The 17,399-nt window shown below is 36.6% G+C and overlaps 2 protein-coding genes across 2 annotated transcripts; both read right to left on the bottom strand.

The window, feature by feature from the left end:
• Nucleotides 1–225: 225 nt before the first annotated feature.
• LOC122599103 (chloride channel protein CLC-c-like) lies at nt 226–8,374 on the bottom strand. The gene is made up of 8 exons (XM_043771564.1): nt 8,248–8,374; nt 7,916–8,166; nt 6,557–6,757; nt 6,183–6,360; nt 5,241–5,503; nt 3,054–3,323; nt 1,297–2,425; nt 226–638 (listed from the first exon to the last, which is right to left on the bottom strand). Exons 2-8 carry the CDS (start codon nt 8,143–8,145, stop codon nt 543–545), a joined length of 2,367 nt encoding a protein of 788 aa, XP_043627499.1. The 5' UTR covers nt 8,146–8,166; nt 8,248–8,374; the 3' UTR covers nt 226–542.
• A 6,780-nt stretch (nt 8,375–15,154) lies between these two features.
• Nucleotides 15,155–17,045, bottom strand: LOC122599270 (probable protein phosphatase 2C 59). The gene is made up of 3 exons (XM_043771755.1): nt 16,886–17,045; nt 16,724–16,804; nt 15,155–16,330 (listed from the first exon to the last, which is right to left on the bottom strand). Exon 3 carries the CDS (start codon nt 16,305–16,307, stop codon nt 15,432–15,434), a length of 876 nt encoding a protein of 291 aa, XP_043627690.1. The 5' UTR covers nt 16,308–16,330; nt 16,724–16,804; nt 16,886–17,045; the 3' UTR covers nt 15,155–15,431.
• Nucleotides 17,046–17,399: the final 354 nt, after the last annotated feature.

Genomic DNA, 17,399 nt, shown 5'->3' with positions numbered 1-17,399 from the left:
CCTCAAAATACTTATAACGACTCATGGTCAACATCACATTCTCTAAGATACATGCAAGTATTCACCATATGGTTAGGTTTCCACAATGTCGTATACCAACCTAATGTTAAAAAAAAATATCATTAAGATTTTAAAGGCCCAAAGTCGTATTATTATAAGTTTATGAATTTGATCTTCTCTAGTTACAAGAAAGAAAACAAAAGCACCTTTAACTTAAAAAGACAGTTGCACAAACACAACATATATTAACATAGTAAATTATATTTGTGTTCTTACAAGAAAATAAAAAACAATGCCCATCTTCACTCTATGAACTCTTCAAACAACATCTGTACTTTTTTCCTTTGGCTCCCTCAGAAGAAATTTCAAACCAAGCAAAAGCCAAACTGTCCAAATGCTTATCTTTTCACTCACTAAAGAATAATATCATGCTAAGATCCAAAACAAATTTTAACCTTCATGGAGTTACCCTTATGTTGAAAGTTGGCATTCGACGCTTGTCGAAACCAAATAATACACAACACTTTTATATGGTGTCAATTTCACCTATATTTGTGTGGGTCGATGTGCGGGTAGAGTCCCAAAATGTGTTCTGGCATGAAATCATGCCTGGTCAAAATTCCAACTATTGGCGGCCTCTGCAAAATAATAACGTAGTATATTATTGAAAATGCTTGAAGCACGCTACGTAAATGAACACCAAAATTTACATAGAGGTTGCAAATTCTGTTTTATGACCAGGTTGATTCGAGAATTATTTTTATCTCTGGTAGGTCAAGCCCGTAAAATTACAACATAACAGATCAAATGGGTCAAAAGTCGGAAAAAATTTAAACTGAATCAACCCAATCGGAATTTATAGACCATACTTATTACCTGTATGGGCTCGTTACCTAACATGCCCATTGTGCCACCCCAAACCAGTGTGCAGGTTAGAGCGACCAAAAACATTAGAGTTGTGATTTTAACTCATTGTCTCATTTCCCTATATATGGGTTGATTCGAGATATGTTTATGTTGAATGACTAAACATAAAAGAATAGGTAAATTAGGAATGGTTTGGATGGGTCGAAAGTTGCCAAAGGATAATTATTGAAATTAACCATCATCATAATAGTTGACATGCTAATGATTAAGGAATGTTTGAAGCATTTGGACAGAAATGGTCTCAGGTCAACACAATATTTGACAGAAATATACCTGTTTTCACCTACTACCCAAACCTGCCCAATCAGCCCATGCAGCCACCTCCGATCAATGAGACAAATAAGTTAACAGAGATAAAAGAGATCATACCCCTGGAGTCTTTGGAACCACACACAAGTGCCGAAGTCCAAGTTCCCTAAATGCAACTGCAGCTTTCGCCAGAGACATGGTCTCCACCACCGTATATGGGGATGTATTAGTAATAGGATGAAGGTCAACATACATCTCCATCTCCTCGGGATCAATCTCCAGATCCTCAAGCTTCAACCCTTTTCCAGATCCTGCCTTCGCAAAATCAAATGCATGATATCTTTCTAATGTTTGAGCTCCACTCAAGCGCCTATGTTTTGTGAACACCTTCCCTTTAAGCAGAACAAGCAAATGAGACCTCAAAACAATCCCACATAATTCTGGAGCATCGGTAATTGGTGGTTCATCAATTACTGGAAAACCATTATGTGATGTCATCCTTAAAGAATGTAGTATATTACCAACTTTCTCGACACCCGAAAAAGTTATCAAAGGCCCAGAAACGACATCACCCGCAACCAAATGCCTCATATAAGGTTCAGCATGGGCCTCTAGAAATGGTAACCCTTTCATTATCACAATTTGGTCATACACTCCTTTATTGAAACAATCAGCCACGGTTTTTGAAATAAGGAGAACGAGCATCATCAATGGAAGCATTAGGAGATTATTAGTGAGTTCAAGAAGAATAACACATAAGGATACTGTCATTCTCATCGTGCCGCCAAGGAATGAGGCAGCACCAAGTAAGGCAAAAAGGCCGACATCCAGATTTGCAATGGGACTAAGCATCCTCCCAACGAGCCGCCCGTAAGATGCCCCAGCTAATATGACGGGTATAAAAAGCCCAGAAGGAATTGCAATTCCATATGTTATAATACCAAGGAAGTACATGGCGAAAAAGAAGAAAACAAGACTCGATATGCGAAACTCATTTGTATTTAGAGAACTGAATAAGCTTCGAATGGCATCATCATTGGTGGTGAGCAAAAGTGAAGCCAGATCGTTATAATGACCATCAGGACATTGAAAGCTTTTGTAGCTCCCTGAACGGCCTTTGGTTGGACATTCTTCCTTTAAATGAGCAGGGCACGGGATGCACTTGGCGAGCCAGGGAACACCAAAGGCACAGCAAGAAGTTAAGATCGATATGATAATGACCAGAAGCACCCTAAATCCAGGACCTCTCCTGCAATATATTTCATTGATCAGTAAAAGAACCTTTGAAAAAACTACAGTCATATTTTAATTTTGATACACACCAACCAATAATGCATAACAAATCCTATTTGGTAATCTGTAAAGTACTTGAATAATAAGAATATGCCGAGCACTCAATGACCTGATTACATCATCTTCAAAGAGATTAGCAAAATCAAAATACCCCATCTCGACTAAACTGATTCTTTGATAATGGTTATCCCATCCGGGCGTTTAAATTCGCGTTAGGAGCCTATAATCTGATTATTGTAGTCTAAAGTTGCAACAATATGTTTTTGATGTTTGGATAATCAAATTAGAATAGTCGACATCTCAGCTAAAACAACAATACCCAATCCCACAATTACACAGGATATGGGGAAGTAAGATGTACACAATCATATCCCTACTCAATGTAAAGAGACTACTTCCCAAATGACTATAACTTTAAAAATGTCTCATATCAGCCACAACAAAACTTGCTGTCCAGAAGCATTTAATGTGCTACTTTCCATACATAGAAGTTCTATGAGAGTAAATCCAAACAGATATAAAGATCATATTGATGTATGTCTGTTATCTCAAGAAAGATCAAAAATATAAATAAAAGGGCTTACTCATTAATGATGCTATAAGTACGCAAGACTTTGTCAACAAGATAATTGTAGATGCTTCCAAAAATTCCTCCAATAACTCCAAGTAGCACAATGGCCAGAAGATCGGTGGTGTTATAAGCAGGTATCGAATTATTGATATCGAACATGATGAGGCCTCCTTCTCCAAATAATCCACATGATTCGTTTTTACAATATTCTATGAGAGATTTTAAAACTACAGCTACTACAGCAGTAGTGAAAAATGTTCTCCAAAGAAGAGCACTCCGCCACCTATAAGATTTGGATTTATGATTCAGATACTTGGTTTAAACAGGCGCCGCCTAAGCTCTAGTTGCTAGAGATATAGCCATTGCCACAGCAGTGTAAGTTACTGACACATCAATTCCAGGTCTGAAAAGGTCAAAAGTGGTCAAAGTTTGGATTACATAAAATTTAAAAGTGCCAGCCTTTTTTCCAAAACTTTTAAAAGAACAACTAGTATTCATTTCACTATAGATTACTACCACAGGAACAGCCACCAATAGTTTTTTGTTTTTGAATGGCAAATGTTAAATGTGATACTTAGTTTTTCCCTAAGTTAGTAATTGATAAAGTAGTTACAATTTAAAAAAAAAAACCACTAATTACTGTAATAAAGTGGTTTTTCTATCATATTTAAAAGGGCTATTTGCTTGGAAAGTCACTCAACTTGTCACAAATACCTGTTCTGGGGTCCAAACAAAAAAGTTCTCTATTATGGGGATCAAAACTGGCTAAAACGCCTTTTGTGGCCTAAACAGTAAGTTGCCAGTCATTTTTTGTCATCTTCTTCCCAAAATTATTCAAAATCACCAGCCACCTTCTTCCCTAAATTATTCAACATCACCAGCCACCATCATCACCATACCCACTACACGATCTCATTCTCAAGTAAATAACAAATAGTTTGAAGGAACAATATCTTATGCAAGAAATCCAAACAGAATCATAATTAGCAGAAAGTGAGATAGAAATCTGTTCATGTTCGAAGCCTTTACCAATCTGTTCATCGAGTCAATAACATGTCCACGAAAGCTTTCATCTAAAGGAACACTCAACGGCATAAAAGGTCCGTCAAGGGTGGTCGGCATATCACCAAAAACAAAACCCACAAATAATTGATAAACCCCGATGAAAATCACACCAAAAGTATCAATCTTGAATCTGATCTTATATTTGTTGGATTTTTTGATTAAAGAAAATAATAAAAAAACAGAAACAAACATGTAGCCACCAAAATGCTTCTTTATCCAATAGATTTATAATTATTTTTCAATAAGACATTTTCAAAGCTCCTGAAATCTTTTGAAGTATCTATAACACATAAGTCAATAAAAAAAGAAAAAGAAAAAAGAAGAAAAAAATATCTATATCATCTGGTGTGTATCCATAACCCATATAGAAATCAAGAAAAGTGATGGGATCCACATGTTGCTTAATTAGATGATGATGATGATGATGGAGGTTATTGTTTTTCCGGTGAGGTGAGCGGCAGTTCGGCGGTAGGAGTGGCGAGAATCAGAAAAGGAAGAGAGAGAGAAGAGAATCTTGATTGATGAATCAATTATGATTATACAAATATCAATGAAAGATGAACTGAAATTTGTTTGTTGGAAAATTGAAATTAATATATTTTGCGTCCAGATGTGTCATTCAATTCAATTCGATCGGAAATTTGCAAGTGTTTTCTTATACCTCCATGAATTTATATATATATATATTTATATAATAATAATAAGATAAGGGTAAGCGGGTCCAAAAAATTACACATAGCTGACACGTGGCAATAACCAGATACACATCACCCTCTCTGTTATAGACCCAATAAAGGCGTTTTAGCCGGTTTTGTTCCCCACAATAGAGAACTTTTTTGTTTGAACCCCAGAACAGGTATTCGTGACAAGTTGAGGGACTTTCTAAGCAAATAGCCCTATTTAAAATATCATTTGTTTATAAAATTCATCAAAGATAAATAGTGTTATGAGTCAGCCTAGCACGAGTCCTTTTACACATATTGAAAACTCTATATTTTCACACCAACCTCGTTTGGGCCGTCAACTAAACCAACATGAATTCTGCATACTGTTGACATTTCATTATATAAGTTCCCCTTGTACTTCTATTATATCTTTTGACAGGAAGAAAAGGGGCAAAGAGAGAGACACAGACCATGATGCTGCTTCTTCAAGGGCAAAGAGGACTCCACCAACTGGGGCACGAAATGCAGCAGCAACACCGGCAGCAGCACCACATGTGATCAAATCCCTTCGGTCCCTATCATTTTTGAAATATCTAAGCCATTTCCAGGTCAGATGGTACTTACGAGAACCTCCCTGTCCAAGTAAGTTAGCTATACAAGCCCCAGTGTGAACCATTGGTCCTTCCTTTCCAACAACAAATCCAGCAGCGACTCCAAAAATTGATCCAAATATCTATTAAAGTTTAAATGAGACTTATTATACAACAACGATACCAAAATCCCGCTATGAGCAGGATATGGTGGTGGTATGACTTCGACAGTCATACCCTCTACCCTTGGGTAGAGAGACTGTTTCCAGAATTTATATGCTACAAAATAAATTATCAATACTCTTATGACCCTTAATATGAATGGATTACAATTAAAATGACATAACTATAAATCCTTGATTGTTGTTGCAGTAAGACATGCTGTATTTTCAATTTTTAATCAATTTTAATTGTTGTGATTTGATTCCTAATCTTAACAGGGATGAAGTGGGCGAAGCAGCAGAAATTTGTTTTTTTAATAATACTAATGCTTAAGTTACTCAATCACATGTTTCCTTTTTTTAAAGTGAATATTGCTGAGGTTGATTGACTAAGACGAGCTCTGATATGGACTCATGACGTAACTGAATTACTAACATAGAAAATCCTATTGTTGTTTACAATGTGTAAGTATCTGAAGGTGCTATTTCATCTTTTTATCAGTTTTCTTCTACACTACATGTTTAATTACGTTGTTGATGTAAAAAATGCAAACTTTGAGTTTGTGTTGGTGGGCACAGTCGCTTTCCCTTATGTATCAAATAAGATATATTAAGGAGGGAGGGGCAGAGAGAATAAAAATCAGTATACATATGTACACACCTTCACAAAGAGAGTACTAGGAGCCAAAATAGAATGCGCATCTACACCATTAAGGTAAGCTTTAACCTCAGGTATTCCAGAACCAGCAGCTGCAGGTGCGATATACGCACAAAGAACTGCAGCACAAGTTGCAAGAACCACATTACAACCAGCCAATGCAGCAAATGCCTTGTAATAACTGCAATGGAAATAACAAAAATGATTCTTAGCCACTTCATACATATATAAAAGCCTCTTCTCCAAACGCAATTAAAAATAGTAGCAACCTTTCCTTGCTCAAAGCTTAAAAAGTATCAAAATTTTACTTAACAAAAAAATAATGCCATTATACAGCTCAAGTGTAAAGCAATCAGGCAGAAGTATCTGAGACTTACCTTTGCTTAATCATAAGATTGCTAGTGAGAAGAAGCTTGAAACCAGCAATGTTTTCTACTGCAATATTGTTAAAAAAGGCGACTAGTCCTGTAGCTAATCCTATAAGAAGTACCAGTGTCCATTTCAGCACAACATACTGAAATATCTGCACCTTCTTCCTGGATCTCCAATCTTGTTTGAAAAGATCATTCTCTACAATTCTGCACAAATTAGTAATCAAGATCGTGTTTTCAAACAAATTTTGTAGAAGAAACTAAAAAAATAAATGAAGAGAAGAATAAGCGTGATTTATATATGTAACTAACATATGGTTTACGTCTTTGGAGTAGGGATATTATATATAGCCTGATTGCATAAGAAACCAAACACTTGTATAACAATTTTTTAAGTATTGTAATGTTTCCATGTGTTAGCAAAATGACAACATCAATTTAGGTAAATAAACCATAACATCAAATTAACATCTTTTTTTTTTCTTCAACAACATAATTGTATATTCTATTAAAATACATAGACTAAACTTTTCAATTATCTTATAAACTTATTCAGATCACAAGATTCAATACAGTTGCAACTTGCAAGCACATGACAGAGTGCCTTGACTTATAAATCTCAGATTCATATTTTTTTATTCTTTTTTTAACAATAAAGAATCCGAAATTGAAAGGTCAACCATATCATGAACTTTTGAAATCAAAAAACCAAAAAGACGATCCATCAATGATGAGAAAGAAAGTATAGTAGATAGAAACCGAAAAAGCACCTTAATTTTGATATTTATGTTTATTCCCCTTTTTGGTTAGTTAACTACAATCTATTAATATATTCACTCATTCATCTAAAATCATCATTTAAATAGATATCATTAAATACAAACACCAAACTCACTACTTGACAACCTTTCTAACAAAACAAGATATAGTCTCTCTATCCTATGGTAGAGGTAAGATTGAAAACAGGCATATAACAGGTCAAATGAACACAGATCAGAGGGTGAATAACAGTCAAAAGTTACCAACAATTTAAATATATTCATCATTAGTTTAGAGTAAGTCACATCTTTCACGGGCTTCAGGTTATACCTAAGGTAGAATATGATTCCGCCCTTGCAAGGAGTAAAGATCAAACCCTTGACCTCCGGTCTCCAGAGGCAAGGGCTTTAAACACTCGATCCTTGATTATATTCATCATTAGTTTGTACTCGTATGTGTTTTTTTAAAAATGTTGGATGTCCTGTAAATTCACCAGTATCCTTGATTATATTCTATGTTTTTACCATCGTCTTTGATGAAGTCCGATCTGCTAGTAAGCAAAAAAATAAAATAAAAAAGCGACAGAAGAAGAAGAAGCGAAGTTACTCGTAATCAAGGGATTCGATAGGACAAATATTAGCTCCAACAATAGCAATCTGCGACGTCGTATTGATTCTGCTTTTCAGAAGGAGGGGTTCTCTTACATTCATAGAAGAAGAAGACATCATCATACTTTCTTGATCAATGACCGATCCATTTCGAGATATCTTCCCTCCACCTCCAACTCCTTCACTTTCTATATCAACATTATTACTACTAATATTCTGCTCTTCCATCTTCCTTATCTATACATATGCCTATCAATAACAATACTTACACCCTTACATACATACAAAAAAACATATATCTATATTCAACTAAAAAGCCAAAATACTTACATGTAGATATTATATAAACTTGGTCAAATTCTGGTTTACTTTGATCTTCGATAGTATTGTATATATGTTTGGATAAGTGAAGGAAAAACGAAAAAGAAAAATGGTATGAAACAAACCAACAAAAATGAAGAGAGAAAGTAATAATTAGATTAAATAATTGAGATAGGCAGACAGGGAGTCGTGTGACTTGTAAGAGAGAAACACTATATATTTGGTAGAGTATAAGACTAACAATAATAAGAGAGACGTGAATGAATACTCAACTCTTCATCTCGCATCACGTTTCTCAACCGGTATTTAACTAATAATCATTTAGATGATGTCGGTATAATTAATTTAGGGTAAACTAAATCACACTTTTCATCCATCCCATTAACTTTCTTCACAAATCATCCTTATAATTAGATTTTAATCTCTACTGTTAGAACGTTTTGTTAATTTTCTCCACATCTCACTCATGTAAAAAGACATTTTGATCATTTAATCTCTTCAACCTCTAAACAAACTATAAGAGGTTACAATACTCGGATGCAATTTTCATTGCTCCAAATAAAACAACACACTTACATATAACAAGATAAATACGTTGATCAGTCACAAGTTGACTTGTGACTGATCATCGCATTATTTTAATATATATTTTACTTGAACTAATACCTATATGAGTGTGTGTATTTGGGTTTTAGAAAGAAACAGAAGTTGTGGTTGTCTGTGGGGTGACCGGATATGGCATCAACATCACTGTTACATCGTCTTGTTTGAATATTGGATAATCTCCGGATTTGCACTTGTTTAATTGTTTAAATCTTATTGCTGATGCTCCTGATTTTGTAGTTAGATTTGAAAGACGTAAATATAAAAGGTAACAAAGATCAAGAAGCATTTTGAAAGATTTATAAGTTGTAGATATTGAAAGAAAGAAAACCAAAATGATATGCTATTGTTTACCTTTTTAATTTTTCCCTATTTTAATTGTAAAATTATATTTTACTTAACAGAGTTTAAATATCTATAGGGTTCTTGAGCTACATCTACATGTTGTTTTTGTTTTCCTACATGTTTTTGTTAAACATGCTTTAATTTCATGTCGACTAGATTCATTTGATCTATATTTATATCTATTTGATGAGAAAATTGAAGATGATGATGAATAAATATGATAAAGATTGGGGTTGAATCATGTGAAAGAGAACAAAAAAAACATATAGGGAGAAGAAGCATGTCAAAAAGACAAAAATGTCTCTCACGTGTTGAAAAATGAGAAAACTAATGACAGTGATGAAAAATATGATTGTTTAAATTGTGTGTCACTGGTTATTATTAATTTTGTTGTTAAAACAAAGACGTTATTAAAACACTAAAAAAATACAAACATTTATTTTTACAAATAGTAAAGTATGAAGATTCCCTATATATATATATATATATATATATATTATAAGTCCCAACTCAAGAGATGGTAGTAACTGAAGATACCTCTATGTCATTGGTGAGAGTTCTTTGCAATATAAACACTGAACTGGAGACAACCAGTTACAGTGATTGTATACCAAGTCCTTAGATAGATTACTTAGCAGGTGACAATAAGGAAAAGACAATGCAATAAGTAAATATAACAAAGTAAAAATTGTGAGAACAAGTTGTAATTTTCAAATGTATTTTGTTTATTGATGCTAAATAAAATATAAGGTTGTTGCGGAACCAAGATTATACATAAGTGTAAATATCCTAACAACCTATGAAATACAAACGATCTATAATTGGAAATTCTCTTTAACAATCGAAACACTTAAAGTTGTGAAGTGTTCCCTTTTACAATTGAGAGAATATTGCACAAGTACACCAAGAATATTGCAAAAGTCTGAATATGCAAAGTTATTTACTTGTTGTGCAAAGACCTCTATTTATAGCCAAAGTTGGCATTGGGATTCCAACTTTGTCGTATAGATATGGTTGACAGCATTTAAGGAAACTAGGTGAGTTCCTTTGAAATGCTTGATAAGGTAAGTCAAGATGTTACTTTATCTAACCTGCTTTATGCACTGTTGTACTTTAATCATAGACAAATGATATTGTTTGTATAAAGCTGCATAAAGCAAAAAGGTCTTCCTCGTAAACAGTGTAAAGCATTGTAAAGGCTTTAGACTGTTATTCTCCAATTTCATTCTGTGTAGAATGCCAACTGGACTTCGCTGCCATTGTCATTCTCTATCTTCCATTTGTTGTATTAACTGTACGTTGCAACTAGACTTCAATATATTTCTGGACAAATCTTCTGGTTTCCAGATGCAACTGGAGACTGGCCAGTTTTAGTCTAAACTGGTCCTAACAAATTCCCCCTATTTGTCCTGAAATATTGCCAAGTCGGTTCAAGTTCTTGTAACAATACTAGTACGAACTTGAAAGATTTGTATGACTAAATCTAATCTAAGTTTCCAAGGCATTTTTATAGATCATCAAATGCCTTGGTTTTTTCTTTTTAGTTTGTTAGATTTAATTTGTTATCTATCTTGTGGTTACAATCTGGCAACTTGTATATACATGATAAAATTACAACAGTTACAAGAAAATAAGTAAAATTACAAAATAGATAACTGAAGAAGAACTTAAATGGATGGCCCTTCGCCAGTTCTCCTTCGCTTTGCAACTGAAGAGATGGGTTGTCTATCTTCAGGATCAAAATTCAATCTTTTCTCAACATCTTCCTTGAAATTGATTAGACTTTGAAGTACATAAACCCAACCCTTTTCGATCTTGTTCTTATGTTGCCTTGCCTCCAGTAGATTCAGCATTTCAACCTGCTCAGAATGTCCATACTGATGAAAATCAGGATTCTCAGTGGTGAGTTGTGGTCCATTGAAGTATTGAATGGTTACCACAAATTGCCTTCCTCCAGGTTTGATTGTGACTTTAATTTCATTGATTTTTCCTGGATGATATCTTCGCTGAAGAACTTCATTTAAGTATGCACGTGCATCAGACTCATTGACCAGTTTGATCTGGGCAGTGCTCAGTTTCTGTACATCAGCTCGAATATCTTCAGTGGATGGCTCATTGGGTTCCACCCAAGTCCTTAAGTTTGCATCCCTTGGCAAGGGTTTAGGCTTTGATTTACTCTTAGACTTGGGTGGGTTCAACACCTGTTTGACTCTTTTCGTTATCTGCTCAGTCCTTTTCAGAATCCCTTCAGCTCTAACTTCCTTGGCCTTCTCCACTGATATGTTTAAGTTTCTGGCATCATGCTCAGCTTCATCATCAGGATAGTCTTTGTCCAGATGGACTGCAATCATATCATTTACTAGTCCCACTATCCTTGGGTTACTCTTGACCTTCCTGTATTGCTCCAGTGAGATGCTCAACAGATTGGCATCATTTACATCTAGTATGCCCAATCCTTGCAGTTGAACCCTTGAGACCAGCAAAGTGACTTTCTTTTGTTTCTTTCTTTCATTTATTGCATTCCCAATTCTAGCCAATCTCTTGTTGTCAGATTCAGTCACTGGAGGAAGCTGATCAGGATTTCCAGTTTCCAATAAGGGTACATCAGTAGCCGGCTGGGCAGATTCATCAGTTGCAAGTGCCTTGCCCTTATTCTTTTTCCCCCTATCACCTACATCCTCAAATTCTTCAATTATGTGCATACCAGCATCAGTACTAGCAGCAACAACCAACTCATTCCCAATACTTGAACCTGGAGTTTCAATGTGAGTACTGGGAATATGAACAGATCTTTCCCCCTTGGCAGCATCTAGTCCTTTTCTAATTGCTTCAAAATCTGAATGACTAGAGGGTAAGCGATCTAGAGGCTGCCATGACCCCATGTTCTTGCACTCCTTGAAGACTCCACAAATTATGCGAACTGTCCTCCAAAGATGATCGACTTCTTGTGACTGGACCAAAACATTGCCATTTGTTTCAGTTTGGCCAGCCTGAATTGCTTTAAGTATTGTCAACTCATCTGGGGAGAGCCCAGTTGCACCAACGTCCTTCACAACTTCCTTATCCTTTGTTTTGCCAACTTCAGTTGTCAGATTATGTATAGCAGTGGAGTGTTCAGATACCTTGCTGGCCAGAGTATCTAGACTGCACCTCAACTGATTGATCTCAGATGTAATGGGAGTGAGATCAACCTGGGGCGCTGCAGTCTTGGTGATCTCAGACATCACCCTTTCCAGAAACTGTTGTTCTCTAGCAGCCAAGGTTTCTTCTATCTTTTGACCAACTGAAGTGGCCAACTGGTTACCAAGCTCGATCACATCCAGACCAGGTCTTTCAATAAGCAACTTAACCTGTCTTTCAAGCTCCTTTAAATCAACCTCTGAAGATCGGACAGTTGTGTTCAGCAGGTTGGTAATTGAGGATGTGACCCAGTTTGAGTAAGTGCAAAAGCCTCCCGGGAAGATGTTACCAGTAGATTGGAGGAATTGACCAACTCATTGAGCTTGTGAAATACCAAGCCCTCATTTGTAGAGAACTTATTGATCCCCAGGTCAACCACTTTGACGTTTATAATGTGTTCTTTTTGGTACTTGGAGAGAGACTTGGTATACTTATCAAGTATCTTTTAAATATCCTCCACCTTTGTAAGAAGGTTTTGGATATTGGATTGAAAAGATACAAACTGGCTATCTAGTGACAGAAGGGAAGGTGTCACTGGACCAGTTCGAAAAGCTACAGGTACAACTGGAGGAGGTGTTGCGAGTGTTGGTTCTCCAGATGTAGTAGCACCAGTTGAGACAAAGGGAGTTGTTGAAGAAAGAAGGGGAAGAGATTCAAGTTGACGTACAGGCTGAGAATGCTCAAGTATGTACGCCGGCGACGGTGGTGTTAGAATGTGTCTATTTTTGGCACATTCATAGAAGAGAGGAGTTGTTTGGAGGCGAATTGTGGAATTTCATGAAGTGTGGAGAAGTCAGAAGATGAAACTGAAACTGGTGGAACTAGGGGTTGATCAGAAAAAGAAGGGAGCTCATCATGTGAAGATGCATCAGCCATTTCCTAATCAGAATGTGTCTCATCTGAATCCGAGGATTCAAGCTGAAACTCACCCACACTCATGCCTAGATCCATGAATGATAGGGGTGGCTGAACAAGCTGTTCAGACTCCTGGTGACCAGTTCCAGTTGCCTGGATGGTTTCACCAATTCGAGGATCCATTGCCGAAGCATCTTCTCCCTGGAAAGAGGTCACTGGTGCCTCAACCACAATTGCTCGATCCTCAGCTGTAGTATCATGGGCCGTAGAGTCTGGAACTTCGATCTCTGGCTGTGACTGACCAGAAACTTCGTCAGTTCATGCTTCAAGAGTGTCAGAAGTATGGCTTTGCAAGTTAAGTGCTGACACAGACTCTAAGTTGGGCTGGGCTGACCTAAGAACATCTTCACCACTTCCTCCTACAGCAAATTCGGAAGTGGTTGCCTGTTGTTCATCCCTTTGACCATCTCCAACATCTTGTTGGGAAGAAACTGGAGGGCTGGCTATGGTACTAACGTCAGTGGCAAGACCTGACTGTTTCCAAAGGCGCTTCTTCATTGTACGTTTTGCCTTTGGAACTATCTAGACACCTGTTGGGAGGTCTCCAGGGTGAGATAGTGGAAGAACTGACAAGCTGGAGCTGGTGGGAAAAGACTGCTGCCCAGGTTCAGCAACCGTCACAGTACCAGCAGACGAACTGGTGGGTCCCTCATTATTTTGAGGCCCGCCAGTAGTCTTTCTGACTCACCTTGGATTGGTGCGTCAGTTTTAGAGAATGCCAGCTACATTCTACTTGGAATCTGGACCTCTCTAGGTGATGAGCTAAGAGAGTCCAAATTCCTCGGCATCTCTGGGACAATGTAAAGAGACTAAGTGTTATGATAAGCATCACTGCCCAGGATCTGAAGGAAACATAATGACAAGAATCTGGAGAAGGGTATACATAATCCCCTGTTACCCTTCAGTTTTTGCACAAAACTTTGAAAAATAATCTCAGCAAAGTCCACTCTAAGGCCATTCCACAAGCAGTAAGCCATCTTTGCTTGTGTAGAGTTAATCTGGTCGAGTCCACCTCAGCTTCATCCCATGCTCTCCATAAGATGAATGAAAAAGTATCTCCATGAGGATGTGAGTCCCTTCAACGTCATGGCACCTTTTGTTTTTAACACCCCATTCTCCAAACATTCCTTGTTTCCCATGTCGAGGAGCACCTGGCGATAGTTTATATTTTGGGAAATGACTACTGGAGTCTCACCTTCTCTCCAGTAGTTAAGATGCAGGGCATCTCTCACAGTGTCCGCTGTGATGGTACACTCGACTGTTCCATCCTTGAGAGAGAAGGAGATGGATGAACAGTCATCAGAGAGTTGTGCAGTGTACCAGAATTCACACAAGTAGTCATGGTACAACTTGTGTGGATTGAGAGAAAAAGGCACACCAATAGGAGAATCTAGAAGGAAATGTTGGATTCTTCCGATGAATACGAGTAGAAAATTACACATGACATTAGTCAGATTTGAGAACAGAGTGAACTACTGTATTTATTTATGTTCCAAAGCTTGATATGAATACATTAGTGTTGAACCAAAAGATGATTGCTAGGTGCATTCAAAAGTTGGCCGACACCCCTGAAACCCACATGCCAAACTCAAACTAGGTCTTATTACAGTCCATGATATGGTTTCTCAATCCAGCTGGGTTTGGTCAAAAATCTATTCGATTAGACCACAGGCAGGCTCATGTAATTCAGGTTCACTTTAAAGTTTGTTGAAACATACTGCATGGTGTGGATTTGGACCATCGCACACTGAAGTCAATCTCTGCATTTTGAAGGCCATACATGTTTAATTTCAGGAAGTATGGGTCCATAGCAAAACTTGCAAAAGAATTGTTCTTTCCATACATGGTATGAGTACAAATATAGTCAAAGGCATTTTGAACACTTGGAAATTACATAAATTGACATAAATAAGCGGTACTTGTACATTTATTATTTTTGCAACACACAGAACCAACATTTAGAACAAACTTAACACCTACACCACTCAATTGTATAAAAACACAATAACAGAAAAATAACAGTCGAAAAGTTGTCATTAAAGACTCACATCAAACATTTTGCTAGAAGAAACTCAAAACACAATCATCATCATCTATAAAAGCCAAGAGATGTAAGTTCTCTATTAGTGCACAAAGAGCAAATTTCCATTTCAATGGGAAGTCGAACTACTAGCATTGTGATTGTCCAAGAAACGAACGACGACTACTGTAATATTGTCAGCACTACCTCTTTGAGATGCTTCCTGCATCAGCCTCTTGGCAGCCTCTTCTGGGCTTTCAATTGGTTTCACCATTGCAACAGCTTCATCATTAGTGACAACATCCCAGAGTCCATCACTTGCAAGAATCAAAAACTCAAGTGAGTTATCAACTTTTTCCTCTTGGATTTCAGGATCAGCTACCACATATTGCTTCAATAACTTGTCACCAAATGCACGAGAAACAGCAAGCACGCCACCAACTCTCCAAGTCCCTGCCCACATCACAAAGCCGCCAGCATCCTCAATACGTTGTCGTTCATCACTTTGATCTGGTTTATGGTCACGAGAAACAGCAAAGGCTTTACCACCCCTTGAAATCACAGCTCGTGAGTCGCCAACATTTGCAACCAGCAAACGGTCACCAACAAGGATAGCAGTTGAAGCAGTCGATCCAGCATCCCGGTTCTGATTATTCTCAGATTTCAGAAACTCAGTGTCCGTATGACTGTATGCATCAGATATTGCCGCTTTGGTATCAGATATGAACTTTGGGTGCTTAATGAGATTACTAAACAGATGTTGTTTCACATATTCCGCAGCCCGGGCACCACCATGACCATCAAATACACCAAAAAGTCCAATTGTTTCACCATCTACATTATCGATTCTTGCCTCGTAGAAATCCTCCATTGAAGACCTCTTTCCAGGGGAACTTGCAAACCCATAGCTAAACTTCGAATCTTCACTCAAACCGCCACCACTAACAGGGGAGTCGCCATTGGGTTGACCCGGAATAGCAGATGATACCGAATTAAGATAGCCCATATTCAACAAAGTTAATATACTACCTATGAAATGAAAGAGAGAAAGATTATATCTTAAAGGTTAAAAGGATTCAATAATCAAAAATCATAGTCTTCCAGTTATCAATAAATGATCATTAAATCCAAACATATCATTATTATAATTTCAAGAACCTAATAATAACGTTTATATAAGAGCAAATCATATATTTACCGAGTCAACCCATAGCAACTTTTAATTCCTGAATTTATCATACAACTAGATAAAAAGGGATAGATTATAAGATTGAAATTTACACCTGTCTTTTCAAAAAAAATCAATATTATATTAGGTTTACACATATATATGCAACAGAATCGGATACCCTCTAAATCAACAATATTTCAAGATTAAATTAAAGAAATTATATGTATATATATACATATAAAAAAAATTACCGAATCTGAGATGTTGTTGATGATGCAAGTAATTACCCTGAATCCGAAAAGGGAACGAAAAAGAGCAGAAGAGATGAAAACCTAAAAATAACAAATATATCATACGTACATAAAGAGAATATATATATGTGTAAATATGTATGTATTTATAGATGAGAATACCTGAGGGAGGGATCTGATCTCTAACAAACACAAATAGTAAATGTGAAAGAAATGAGATGGATTGGATTGATTGATTATAGATTCAAATAAGAAGAAGATCCAAGAAATATCTGTGGGTCAAAAAGTTGACATTTTGACTTTTGCATTTTTCCTTCGTCTTTCTTTTCTTTTTTATTCTCTTAACAATCATCCAAGATCCGATTTATACTCTAAGTTCAATCTTTGCCCCCTTCAATTTTTGTTACTTTCTTTTGGTTGCACCTTGTACTTGTAATAAGTTTTCAATTAAGTATATAACTAGTAATAATCAGTTTTTAAGCTTGTTATTAATAGGTTTTGACGGATTGTATTTGGCTTTGGCTTTGGCTTAGAGCCATGTGTACATGTTTACACTTCATGTATACATACAATCAACGTTGGGAAACTCGTGACTCAGGATCGGATCGGCGAGTGGGGGAGTTTAAAAACTCGGATCGGAATCGGGAAAAACTCGGATCAGGTTTTTATATAGAAA

Source organism: Erigeron canadensis, chromosome 5 (genome assembly GCF_010389155.1).
Source record: "Erigeron canadensis isolate Cc75 chromosome 5, C_canadensis_v1, whole genome shotgun sequence".
Taxonomy (NCBI): Eukaryota; Viridiplantae; Streptophyta; class Magnoliopsida; order Asterales; family Asteraceae; genus Erigeron; species Erigeron canadensis.
The sequence above is the reverse complement of the archived record's forward strand: the minus strand, read 5'-3'. Positions and strand labels throughout refer to the sequence as shown.